At 54.4% G+C, this 13,327-nt stretch overlaps 1 protein-coding gene across 1 annotated transcript; it reads right to left on the bottom strand.

Annotated features, from left to right (window-relative positions):
* IKBKE (inhibitor of nuclear factor kappa B kinase subunit epsilon) lies at positions 1–13,210 on the bottom strand. The gene is made up of 20 exons (XM_018079659.3): positions 13,004–13,210; positions 12,157–12,297; positions 11,620–11,749; positions 11,035–11,216; positions 10,605–10,765; positions 9,961–10,071; positions 9,515–9,694; positions 8,979–9,181; positions 8,248–8,312; positions 8,074–8,165; positions 7,199–7,300; positions 5,871–5,946; positions 5,680–5,792; positions 5,372–5,448; positions 5,028–5,067; positions 4,103–4,204; positions 2,298–2,394; positions 1,649–1,752; positions 1,314–1,385; positions 1–593 (listed from the first exon to the last, which is right to left on the bottom strand). The coding sequence occupies exons 1-20, from the start codon at positions 13,088–13,090 to the stop codon at positions 560–562; spliced, it is 2,169 nt and encodes a 722-aa protein (XP_017935148.1). The 5' UTR covers positions 13,091–13,210; the 3' UTR covers positions 1–559.
* Between the last annotated feature and the right edge of the window lie 117 nt (positions 13,211–13,327).

Below are 13,327 nucleotides of genomic sequence, written 5' to 3' on the forward strand. Positions count from 1 at the left end.
GAGAAGCCTCCCTTGGCTTCCCCCTCCCACAGCCCTCAGCAGCCCAAGCACGGGGCTGGGCTGAGGAGAAGCCCTGCAGCAGGAGTAGAAGCTGCAGTGCCCAGGGGCAGAGGTTTGTGACTCCCACATTCTCTGTGCCATCACCTCCTGGGCTGGATCCAGTCTCTCATCCATCAGCAATCCCTCCTGCCCCACTCCATGAAGCCCCAGGGAGAAGAAGTAGGTTAAAAGTGGGAATAATCCCTAAATAAGTAAGAAGACAAAAGGTCTAGCCTCTTCTTCCTCTGACACGGTGATACAGAGAAGCCAGAACACCACGGAGTCCTTCGAGCACTTTTTAGAAATGAAGAAAAATGAAACCCCACTCGATGTTCTGGTCAGACTTCCAGAGGCTGAAGGCACTCAGAGCTAATGCTGGTGAACGTGCAAAAGTGCTGGGGCAGAGAGGTAGGACACAGAGAGCTCCTCAAACACCAGTGCCCGATGGCTCCCCAAGTGCTGGGCTTTCCCCGTGCTGGGAAGTGGTTTTGCTTCAGCAGCTGCACATTCCCCACGTCCCTCAAACGCCAGGGGTGGGAGCAGCCCCTCCCAACCTGCAGGGACAAAACCAAAGGCTTTAGGCTAGAGAGGGGTCACCTGGGCACGTGCAATCCCAAACTACAGCTCTAGCCAGGCACTAAGCTTTGGACCTGTTCCCGTGTCTTTTGGGATGAGCTCTTCCTAGAGAAAGCAAACACGACCTTTCTTATCCCCCTATTCACAGTGGATGTGCTGCAACACCACACTTGGTCCTATAAAAAACAGGGCTGGGGTGAATTTGCGATTTCTTTTTTGCTTTTTTAAACTCTCTGACATTCTGGTCTGCATGTCCTCACTCTCGATTTGCCTCAAGAGCCTCAAAAAAAGGTGGCAGAGGAGGAAAATCAGGTTTTTTTCAGCAGTACATGCTGGGTTTACACAGAGTTTTATACAGAAGGAGAAAGCTTCCACTTCTCTGTGGCAGTCAGCAGTTGGGCAGCACAGGGAAAAGGCTGGAAAGAGGGTGTAGAAATGACAGAGCTTTGCTGAGGATCGTGGCTAAACCTCCAGGAAAGATAAACTCTTCTGCTGCCAGACCGTGGTGTAAATTTGGTGACATTAAAACCCCCCACTGGACCAGCTCACGGGTGGCTGTGCTTGTGCTCAGCACCAGGCACAGCTCCCACACTGCAGCTCCCAGGGAGACCACCCAGACCCTCCACCTTCTGCCAGGGGTGTGCCCACATCTCCCGGTGCAAGGAGCAGGAATTCCAGCTCTGGGGGCTCTCACTCACCGCTCGATGATGCTGTTGTTGAACTGGAGATCACAACTTACTGACCTCATCTGCTCCAGCAGCTCCTGCATCCTGCAGGGACACGACCAGCCCCTTATTCCTGTGCTGCTCAGACCCTGCTTCCCACGGGAGAAGAGCTGGGGTGTCCCAGGGGTCACAGAGCAGGGATCACGCCCGGCAGGGCCACAGTGAAGGGCTTGGCACAGGGTTTTCCAGCCCTGTGGACACAGAGTCCTCCCCCCATTGCAGGGGATGAGCAGCAGGAGGTTCTGCTCCTCCCCAAGGAGCTGGGCTGTCCCCAAAACCCTCTTCCAAAAGATTTCCAAGAGACTCACCGAAGAGCCATCTCCTGGCGCGCCGGGCTTGGATGGACGGGGGAAGGCACGGGAGGAACTGGGGCCAAACTCCATTTCTCCATCTGGAGAAACCTGTCCAGAGCCTGCAGAGATGGAGAGACCTGGCAGTCCCCACAGCAGGGGCTGTCTGGGGGTCTGACCCCGGGGGGATGCAGTGCCTGCCTGGGTAAACCCCCAGGAAGTGACAGCACACCCAGCACATCCACTTCTCCAGAACAAACAAAACAAAACAAAACAACCAAAGGACCAGGACACCTCCCAGGAAGTTGTGCCCCAGCTGATCAGCCAGTTTATCGTGGCAGCTGGAGGTGAAGCATCGTTTTTCTACTGCTGCAATTCCCATTTGCTGGGGACAGATCCCCCGTGCCAGGCAATCCTGGCAACCAGGGGTTCCACTGCCAAAGGTTTCCCCATTCCCTGCTCGCACCGTGGGGGCAAAACAGGATCTCCAGTGTGAGATCAGCCACAAAGAACTGCAGCAAGCTGTTAAAAAACACTCCAGGGTTTCCCTACTTAGCCCAGGTGCTCCTGCACCCCGTGGGAGCTGGGAGAGGGGAGCAGGAGCATCGTCAGGGAGCAGGGGGAGACTGTGGAGCTGCATCCCTGGCAGGACCCCCTGGACACCTACGCCCTGCAGGCAGTCCTGGCACTCTGTCATCTCCACACTGCAGGTGCTGATGCGGTTGCTGAGCCTCTTCAGGTGCTTCTTTATCTCACAAACTTTCCTAGAAAGAAAAGAAAACACGGCGACAAAATCCCCAGTCAGTGTTTGGCATCGGTGGGGATCATTAATTTTTTTATGTGTTTTAACTCTGCACTGCTTCCTGCAGACCTTTCTGGATCCAAGCTAAAATCCTGAAGGAAAGCAAGTGAGTCAGAGCAGTGTTGAAATTACAGTTGCAGCTTTGTTAAGTCACCACAGCCTGGTTATCCAAACAGCACTAATAGCAAATTAATTAGGGAAAGTGCTGTTTGTAAGACAGACAGCTCAGGCCCATCACTTTTGCCAGCAGCTCTGCACAGGCTGGTCCTCTGTGTCCCGTGGAGGGCTGAGAATCTACCCAAAAAAGCTCCCTGGTGCTGCTCCCAACACTCAACAGGCACATCATGAGTTGTATATTAAAAAAAAAAAATAAAAAAAATTGTTTTGGCTTTAAAAAAAAACAAAGGAAAGAATATTTCAGGTGGATGATCCACCTCCAGTCCCCCAAAAAAACCCAGCCACCACACCACAAACCCTGGCAGGAAACAACCCAAACCAGGACAATTAGAACTGAAGTAGCAATAAATTAAAAATATCCCAGCTGTGACTCACGATGTTTTCTCCCTAAGGACAGAAAACCAGGTACAAAAATACTGCAGGAAAACATGAAGAAGCTTTTTTTCCTCCCTATGAGCAGAGTTAAAACCCTATTTTAGTGCAGACGAGGCTCCTGTGCTGCATGGATTTTGTGGAGTTCCACATCCAGAGGAATCTCACCCCAAGACAAAATTCCCAGTGAAGCCAAGGGAGGTATCACTGCCTTGGGATGGGATGTGTGGGGGGGGGAACTGTGGGACAGAGCTCCTGTCCCCAGAGTGAAACCTACCCCTGAGTAAGGGAAACCCCGGTGGCAGGAGCTGGGCTGGGAATGGGAGAAGGCTGGGAAAAGATGGGAGAAGGCAGGAAAGGAGGCAGGGAGAAGGCAGGGAGAGGACAGGGACAGGACAGACCCTGCCCGTGGCTCCTGGAGCGTTTCTGAGACAAACTTCCAGCCTAAAAATCCCTCCCACTGGCAAATCCCACACGGGGCTGCTCCCCATCAAAAACAGGACCAGGTCAAAAGCTGGGTTTAATTCTAAGGAATTCCATAAACTCCCTCTGCCCACACTGGCAGCTCAGGGCACTGATGCTCCTCTCTAAAAGCAATGAAAATCCAATTCTTGCTCCATCCTCTTCCCAACTGCCTCCCCTCCCTGCTCTTTGTTGCTGCCCTGGTCGGTGGATTGCTCTCCAGCACCGCAGGGTAATTTGCTCTTTGCATTATTCCCCAAGCACCATTTAACACAAGATCATTCCCTGTAAGTAGATCTCTTTGTCTCAATACCAATTTTGTCTCAATAAAACAACCTCTCCCCACCCTGAGAGCGAGGAAAGAGCTGCCTGGACTCGAGCTGCAGGTTTAGGGGCTTTTTTTAAAAATAAACTTTAAACAACAAGGCAGAATACATGGCATGGGCTAGGAGCCAGCCCACAAAGTGGGGTTTCCAGCTGCTTTGAGGGCTTGTTGCCCCTTTGCAGTCCCTCAGCAGTTCCCAACATCATCATCTCCATCCCCATCTTGATCCATAGCAAAGAGCACTCAGAAGTCCTGGGTTACTGGAAAGTTCCCTCTCCCATCCACACCAGGGTCCCAAATCCAGAGCCCCCAAACCCCCAGGGAGGGCTGGTACCTCATCCTGCTGCTGTGGAGGGCCAGGGCGTCCTGGTACTGCTTGACACAATCATTCTGGAAAATCGACAGAACCTTCCTGGCCAGGTTCCCTAAATTCATCCTAAAACCAGGAAAAAAAAAGAGACAACACTGTTACTTCCTTATATGTATGAAAATGAACATCACAGCTCACGTGGCCAGAGACCTAAAGCTGGCTGCTGAATAGAGAAAGAGGGGCTGGATGCTCAGTAATGAATTTTGGATCAGTATTATAGAGAAAACAAGCCCTAATTGTGATGAAGAGGAGCAAGAGGTTTTGGGGGGGATGCCCAGTTGGGCTGTCATCCCCTCCAGGGCACTTCTGAGTAGTCTTTGACTTGGAATTTAAGGCAAATGTTCAGTCTTAGACTGAAGATTAATTGAGTTAAAGGAGCTGCCTGTGAAATTTCACTCTTCCTAGAATACATTGAAGTGGGCATTTTTATTTTTTGCCTCTGTTTAATTCCCCTGATTTCAGTGGAAACAGAAAGGAGGATTTTTAAAGGTACAAAACCCATCAGGCACTTCACTCCCAGTGGAAGTTAAGCAGGGGCACTTCCTAAATCAGCATCTCTGTAACAAATAGCCCCAAACTAAGCCCTGTGTGAGCAATAGGCTGGAATGTGCTTATCCCCACATCCAACACAGGGATTTGGCCCAACAGCAGCTCTCTGTCCCCAGAGGTTCTCTGACTTCTTCATCTGAAATAGTTCACAGCTTGAAAACTTCCCTGTGAAAGGTCCTGCCTGGATGAACCATCACAGGAACCACTTACAGGTGCCCTCTGGCAACACTGGTGACCAGAGAACTTTTTATATCCCTTTAGGATTCAGTCAGAACTACCAAACACCGGCCTGGACACAGCAAGGGGCAGGTCCTGGAAAGGGGAGAGGGTTGGGACTCACTTATCCAGCTTGTGTATTTGTTCCTCATTGTAGCCCAGCCCTGAGGAGGAAAGACACAGGTCACCACTCACCACATATTTTCCTGTTCACACCCCAATAAATGGGCAATTTCACAACACACAGAAATCACTCAAGGGGATTTTTAGGGCTCAGCCCCTGGGGCCACTGTCATGGCACAGAAATAGATGATCTATAAAGTCCCTTCCACCCCAAACCAGTCTGTGGTTCGATGACTGTATGAAATAATTTAAACCCAGCAAAGTGAAACCATCCATTTTTTCCACCAGCACAGGGACATTCCTGTTGCAGCCCCACCCCTCGTGTTCCCCCTCCCCATCACTCACTCAGACATGTCCTGGCCTTCTTGAACTGCTTGTAGATCAGCTGCATCTTCTCCAGGCAGCACTCGATCTGCTGGGTGCTGGAATGGGACAGGGAGGGAGGCATGAGGGCCCCCGAGAGGAAGGGTGGGAGGTTGGGGTAAAATCAGCACTTTTGGGGTGAAATCTGAACTCAGAGTCACTGCTGCTCCCCATGTCTGTGTGCAGGGACATCACAGGGAGGGCTGTGCATGGCCCTGCATGGATCCCACAGCAAAGCTGCTCCATCCAGCTGGGAACAGCGAAGTGTCATCAGGGATTTCACCACAAACCTTTTGTCTTCGTGCACTTTCTGCCTGTCCTTCACCAGCTCGGACAAAATCCCATCCAGCGCCCCTTGGAAGTCAAAGATGTTGTGGGAGCACTGAGACAGCTCCTCTGCGACCTGTGGGTGAGGAGGAGAGGTTGGGACTGGCAGCTCTGGAAGCTGTGGATGCTCCTCCACCCCGGGCTGGGGGCTCACCCTCTGCAGCCTTGTCTTCACCATGGCCATGTCCATCACAGCTGGCACCCCACTGCCTGCAGGAACAGCCTCGTACCTGAGGGAAGCCAGAAAATGGATATTCCTGAAGTGGAACCTGAGCCAGAGGCAGCATCACCTGGGCAAGGAGAACCCATCCCACGGTGGAGCCAGCGCTGGATGGATTCCTGCGGAGCTGGGAGGTGGTTTCCTCGGGCAACAACTCATCCAAAGTTATATCCAAGGGGTGACAGATCTGAGCCACAAGATGCAAAGTGCTGATCTGGTAAAAACTCACCCCGTTGTGGCCAATTTGTTCCAAAAATTGCTGGTTTCATACCCGCTGGCTTCAGGCCAGATCAGATGCCGTCTGGCTCCCTGCAGCTGGCACGGGAGGGCTAAGTCAGCAGAAATATCCCTGATCCAGAGCATGTTGGAAGGGATGGATGAGCCAGAGCATCCAGCTGCAGCATTACTGCTCTTGGCACTACAGCCCTGCTCTAATCCTGCTGAACTCAATGGGAACCATGTGTCCCTATTTTTTTTATTTTTTTTTATTTTTTTTTTGAGATGAAATGGAAATTAAGAGACTTGCTAAATGGCAAAGAATAAAAGAACAGCTACCCAGCAGCAAAGAATTTTCCACTACAACTACAACAAAAGAGAAGAGCAAAATATATCCTTGGGTTGCTTTTTAAATGGGTTCAGCTTCCCCCTCCCCACCCCGGGGCAGCTGGGTGGGAATGTGGGGAGTGGAAAGGTCGAGGGCAGCCCAGGGTTCCTCTGTAGTTCAGCTCCATTAGTGGAGACTCTTGAGTGGAAACGAGACATCTCACCATGGATGGTGTGAGGAGGGATGCTGGATCCATGGGAATGTCACCCATCCCAGCACTGCTGATGCTCCCTGTGCCCAGCTCTGCAGGGCTGTGGTGGGGGCCAGACCCCCGAGGGGCCCTGGCAGCTGGTGCCATCCTGCCCATTATTTTAACTCAGCTCTTTTTCCCTTTGCCCCGAGCTGGAGCAGCAGCCCTGTCCCATTCCTGCACTTACTCTGCAGCTCATGGGCTGTAACAGTTGGAAAACCCCGGAGCAGGAGCCACAGCCAGGGCTAAACTCTGGGCTCCTGTGAAACCAGGGATCATTAAAAACTGAAGCAAAGAGGGACAAACAGCCAGAGGGGCTCATTTCCTGCAGCCTCCACATACAGTGAAAAGGCCTCCTACCTCCCAGATACCAGGTTATTCCTGGAATTGTCCTGATTTCTGATAATTCCCCTTTGAGAGCCCCATATTTTCTCTGCCACAGCCCAGCACGTGCAAGGCCACACTTACAGCACACGGGTCTTCACCTCGGTGAGCTGCAGGCAGCTGAGCACTGAGAGAGCCCCCCTCCTCTGCTCCAAAATCCTCGAGCACTCTGTTTTCAGGTCCCCTCTGCCAAGAGAGAAAACAGCCCGTCCAACACGTGCTCCCTGGAATCAGGAACTCCATCCCGGGGCCAGCTGCATGTGGTGAGGGGAGGATGGAGATGGTGGCTTCTCTCAGAAAAGGGGGGCTGGATGCCCCTAAAACTGGGTGCAGCTCCTGGGTTTTGGTCCTGCCACTGCACATGAGGCTCCTGCCCTGAAGGAAATGGGTGGGACAGTGAAAATCATCGTGGGATCATGGAGCGGTTTGGGTTGGAAGGGACCTTAAAGATCATCTCATTCCAACCCCCTGCCATGGGCAGGTACACCTTCCACAGTGATATGCACAATGATGATGATGGTAATAATAACGATGATAATAATAATGATGATAGCAATAATAATGATGATGGTAATAATTATGATAATAATAATTATAATGGTGACAATAATAATAATGATGATGATAATAATGATACTTTTTCCTCAGCGCCTCCTAAACTGAAAAAAGTGACTCAAAACTAACAAGTGGGGACGGGAACATCCTCACAACACTGAGGGGTATTTTCCTACAGGAGCAGCCCCCTCACAGCCTGGCACTTGTGTCCCCTGTGTGGGTCCATCCTGGTCTTTATGTTCTGCTCCCTCCCGGTACCCCAGGACCCCGGTACCCCATCCCACCATCCCCAGTGGTCCCACACTGGCTGAAGAGGCTGGAAAACCCCAAGTGCTTCAACTGAACACCCGGGAAGGGACATGTCCCACCTTCTGCCACCCCCCCAGGGTGTCCCTGTCACTCACATCACCCAGTGGAGGCCTCTGGCCAGCAGCTCCCGGCCGCGCCGCAGGGCCTGCCCGATGCGCAGGGTCTGGTGTGCGGCGCCCACCGCGCTCTGCGAAGCAAAGGGCACCAAAAAAGTGGCCTGGGGCTGCCCCACGGGCCCCTCCCCGAGCCCCCTGGGCACTCCCACCTACCTTGGCTGCGCTGCAGTCGGCCACCACGTCCACCTTGGGGACAAACTTCGGGAACTCAAGTGCCGCTGGAAAGACAGACGGCGGTCAGGGGGCTTTGGGACATCTCACACCCACCAACAAACCCTGCAGCCACTCAGGAGCTTGGGCACAGGAGCTGCTGGGTTGCTGGAGGCTCAGTGCAGCCCTCCAAGATATTTAGGAAACATGGATGAAGGCAGGAATCGCCTGCAAAGCCCGGTGTGGTGCGTGGAGCACCAGCACATGGCAGGGGAAAACTGACCCTGAAACCTCCTAATCCTGCTCCAGCAGCACAATCCCTTCCCCTCCTGCCCTGCACCAGGGACCAGAAATGGGACCTGGATTTGGCACTGGGAATGGGAACTGGCATCAGGAATAGGAACCAGCACTGGGAGCCAGCACTCCCCACTGCTGGGAACAGGGATCAGTTCTGGGAATGGGGACTGGCACCACCTGGAAGTGGGAAATGGGAGCAGCACTGGCTGGCACTGCTCCAGGACCTGGGGACCGGTCTGGTGAACTTGGAACCCTGCTGGGAACTGGGATCAGGGTCCAACATTGCTCAGGCACTGAAACCAGGGATCATCCACAACATGGGCCCATCACCCAGACAGGGAATGGGAATGGGAAAGCTCTTGGGATAAAACCTGAAGCAAATCCCTCTCACTACACCCGCCCTCATGCCATGAGCATCTCCAACCACGGGTACTCACGGTCTCTGTACCGGACCCCCACCACATCCTCGGGGTGCTCAGCTGTGCTCAGCAAGGTCAGGGGGCTGCTCTCTGTGGTTTTGCAGAAATTGTGAGCTTGGAGATTAGGATCCAGCTCATATAAGTGTCCTTCAAAAAAGTATTCTTGATGGTGAGGGACTATGTTCGTTTGTTTGAAGACAGCGTCTAAAAACTTGGTGGTACTGAAATAGAAAAGGAATGACAAGGTGGGGACAAGCTCAGATTTCCATGGCTTTAGCAGCCTGCTGCCCTCAAAACACCAAAATGTTGATATTTTCTCTTAGCAAAATATCCCACAAGGTCAGCAGAGCCCTGGACACCTCCCTGGGGTTCTCTGTGTGCCCACGGGTCCCAGTTAGTGCGCTCCCAGCAAAGGCTGTTTTGAGCCTGGTTTGTTTTAACCTGGCTTAGGTGTGGTGCAAGGGGAACAGGTGCTGCCCCAAGGTTCACCTAGTGAAATGAGGGGCCGAGGCTCTCGAGCTTGATTCCCAAATTTGCTTTTAACACAGCCTTACGTGTTGTAGGAGTGGATGTAGATGCGGTGGGAGGAAGCCTGCTGCAGGGAGAACACGTCCACCACGATCCTGTGCAAAATGTCATTGGTTCCTGCAAAAAACTGGTCGAATCCCCAGCATTTCTCCTGATCAGCCTCCAGGATGTTAGCCAAAATGGGGATCAGCTGGTCCTTCAGCCCCCTGCAACAGCAGAAGGAGAGATGTTTGCACAGACTGGTGTAACCCCGAGCCACGAACGCGGCGGCTGCAGGGACAGGAGATCCTGCACTGAGCTTGCCCTGCCTTGCACCCCCTTTTCCTGGCTGTAAAGCAAAAACCTGGTCTGAGAGCTGTGACACTCGCAGATGAAAAGCTTATCTGCCTCGTTAAACCCCCCCTGTGCTGTCTGAGGTGGTGCCAGGATGTGGGAACTGTGGTGGGATCCCCCCCTGGCACGGGACACTCACATGGAGAGGCGGCAGGTGATGGGCAGCTCGTAACTCCACTCGATGTTCCCGTTCTCCTGCCTCTGGATCCCTGCAATGGCTCCAGGAGGCTTCTCAGTGGTGATTTTGTACCTGTGGAAAGGGAATTGCTGCTGAAACGAGCCAAGTGAGCTCTGTTTGGGTGTCCCTCTGGTAGGGAAAGGGCAGAGTATGGATGGGCTGGGAAAGAGATAATTCACAGAGAGAAAAAAATACCCAGAGGGAAAATGCTGCAAGAAACAGTCACAAACTTCCAAGACAACATTAACCCTGGCTCCTCTTCCAGCTGTTTAGCCACAAAGTCATAGGAATGCATTTTATAGAATAATAGAGTCACAGCAAGGTTTGGATTGGAAGGGAACTTAAAAGACCATCTGGTTCCAACCCACGAGATGCCACCCACTAGATCAGTCTGCTGGCAAACACGGCACAGATTCTTCCCCAAGCAGCACACACACTTCACAGGTGAATGCCAGGTACATGTCAGGGCTTTGAGGTCTTTATGGGATTAAACAAGCAGTAAAGTGCATCATGGAACCCCATGGTGCCACAACCCTGGGGGCCACCGGCTGCGGTCCCACCTCCCCACACCATCATGGTACCTACATGATCTCCTTGGTACCTACATGATCTCCTTGTTCCTGCGGGGCCCCCCGAAGGGGACGAAGGGGAGGCTGCCGGTGGCAGCGTGGTAGAAGGTGACCCCGATGCTCCAGAGGTCGACGGTGACCCCGTACGCCTTCTGCTGCGGCTTGCGCAGGACGGCCCGCTCGTACATGTCGGGGTGCTGCAGGGGGGAAGCACAGCAGCACTGGATCCTCCCAAAAAGCAGCACTGGATCCTCCCCAAAAAGCAGCACTGGATCCTCCCCAAAAATCACCACCCGGAAATCTGCAACAAAAACGCTGAGCCCTCCCCCCTCTTTCAAAAATATGGACCCTTTAAGATCAGGCTCTCCACGTCGCTGCTGCTCCCTACAAGTCACCCAGCTGTTGGATTGAGGGATGGGCACCAGCCTCCCCCAGGGGCCACCAGACTGGGACATGCTCTACTCACGAGATATTCCTCCGTCCCATAGACAGACACAAACTTTTCGTCGTCCTCCAGCTCTCGGGCGGCCCCAAAGTCGGTCAGTTTGTAGACGCTCTGCCCGTCCTCCCCCATCAGCCGCATGATGTTCCCGGGTTTGATGTCTCTGTGGACAACGCCGTTCTCACGGAGGTGGTTCATCCCTGCCACTGGGCACACGGGGAAGTTCCTGCGTGGGGCTGGGGCACTGGGCTCCAGCGGGCTTTGCTCAGATTTAGGAATGTGAGAAGGGCTGGAAAGGGGACAAACCCCAGGGTGGTTGCTCTGAAGTGGGGACCAGTGTGACTGTGTGAGCACAGGAGCACTGCCCTTGTGCTCCTCCATCGTGGGGCACAGCCTGTTCCCACAGCTGCTTCCCAGAGCAGGTCTGCAAGGAGAAACCCTCAGCCCCGTGGGCCCGGAGCTCAACCCCACCCCATTCAGAGGCGCAATTCCTGACCCCTCATTCCAAACCCTACAGCTGGTGCCTGCAGGGTCCCACCAGCACCACAATGTCCCCAGCCTCAGGGTCTCAGTCCCAGGGGGCTGGTGGTCCCGGGCCCCCCCACTCACCCACGCACTGCAGCACGATGAGGAACTCGGACTCGGCCAAGCCGAAGGCGTTTGCTGGGTCTTCCAGCACGTTCAGCAAACTGCCACTGGAGCAGTACTCCATCACCAGCACCTTCTGCTTGCTGCTGCCCTGTGGTGGGAGATGTTGTGAGGGCTTGGCTGGCCCTGTGTCCCAGATGTGGGCCTGTCCCCCCCACCCAGGCAGGACCAGATCCCCTCCCTCAGCTGGTGGATCCCTGGGTTTCTCCTGCTTGGCCAAACCAGTGCTGGAGAATGTCCCCACCGTGCCAGCTGCCTGGCCAGGGGACAACAGCAGATCACAGCCGTGCTCCAGCCCGGTGTCCCAGTGCCACCAGTGCTCCCAGTGCTGAAGGGTTGGGCTGAGACAGAGGGTGGTGAGAAGAGGTGGCAGAGCGGGACCATCACTGCTCTCCTGCAGCTCAGCCCACACCACTGTGGCACTGGCCCAGTGGGCACAGCAGGATTCCCAGCTGAGGGATTCCCGGCTGGGGGCTTCCCAGATGGGGTCCCACTTACTGTCTCCTCCACGGCAAATAATTTGACAATGTTTTTGTGGTTCAGCTTCCGCAGCATCTCGAACTCTCTCATCTGGACCTCCTGGGGCCGGAGGTAGCTGGCATTGTTAAACACCTTCACAGCAACCAGCTCCCCTGATTTCTGGGAAAAGAGGAAAAGGAGAAAAAGGAAATGGGAGGTGATGCCATTCTCATTCAAAGGAGCTCCGTTACTGATCCCACATCCCGCCTGGGATGCAAATGACGTCGACTCTCCTCTGCACAAGCAAACTGCTGGTATTCACCTCCCTTTGCTTCCTGTCCCTGCACCCACGTGCTGCGTGTCAGCGTGTTTATTCAGCTCCATAAAAAGTTCCCAGCTGGAGCCGGGGCTGGCAGCTCCTTGTCAGCTCTGCACGGGACGGGGATGTTCCCAACCCAGCCTCGCAGCCGCCTCTCCTGCCCTGCGCCTGCAGTTTGCTCAATAAACTTCAAAGGCTGCTGAGGAGAAGAGTCTGTTCCAAGCCTGGCAAGTGTTTGCATGAAGTATGCAAATAGCCGGGGATGGGGTTTTCAAAACCCCTGGGCATTCCCCGGAAAACAGCTTCTTCCCCCTTGCGCTGCTCGGGAATCCGGGCAGCCGGCGAGCAGGACCCGGCTGTGAGCACCCCAAAAACCGCCCTCCACCCGCACGGCCAGGGGAAGGAGCCACATAGAAAATGAAAACAAAACCCAGAGCAGCCCCTGGGCTGCTGCCCAGCCTGGGAGCTGCCGGGAGGGCGAGCTGAGGGGAACAGGGGCAAGAGGGATGGGGGGCACGGGGGCTCCGTGGCTTCGGGGTTCCTGCCCCCAGCGCTGCCCCCGCTCACCTTGTTGCGAGCTTTGTAGACGCAGGCTGTGGCTCCCTGGCCCAGGAGGTCCTCGGTGCTCCAGAGGTAGTTGGGGGTGCTCTGCATCTCCAGCGGGAAGCACAGGGGTCACCCCGGGGGCCGCTGGCCACCAAATCCCAGCCTTTGATCCGTCCTTGCCTGGCAAGGCGCAGGGAAACGCCGGCCAAGGATGTTCCCCTGGGCAGCTCCAACCCCGCCGGCAGCACCACGCGAAGGCTGCGCATGGACCGAGCCGCGAGCGCTGCCAAAAACCACCCGGCCGGGACCTGTCGGGGCTGGCAGCGAGGAGAAACTCTGACAGAT

The sequence above is a fragment of the Manacus vitellinus genome, unplaced genomic scaffold (genome assembly GCF_001715985.3).
Source record: "Manacus vitellinus isolate BGI_N305 unplaced genomic scaffold, ASM171598v3 scaffold_47_pilon, whole genome shotgun sequence".
In the NCBI taxonomy this organism is placed as follows: Eukaryota; Metazoa; Chordata; class Aves; order Passeriformes; family Pipridae; genus Manacus; species Manacus vitellinus.

Excerpts from the sequence above, each read along its gene's own strand:
- IKBKE (XM_018079659.3), bottom strand. The coding sequence starts at position 13,090 with ATGCAGAGCACCCCCAACTACCTCTGGAGCACCGAGGACCTCCTGGGC. Across the intron at positions 11,750-12,156 it reads TATTTGCCGTGGAGGAGACA|GGCAGCAGCAAGCAGAAGGT; the intron begins GTAAGTGGGACC and ends CTCCCACCACAG. Across the intron at positions 5,793-5,870 it reads TGAAGACAAGGCTGCAGAGG|GTCGCAGAGGAGCTGTCTCA; the intron begins GTGAGCCCCCAG and ends CCTCACCCACAG.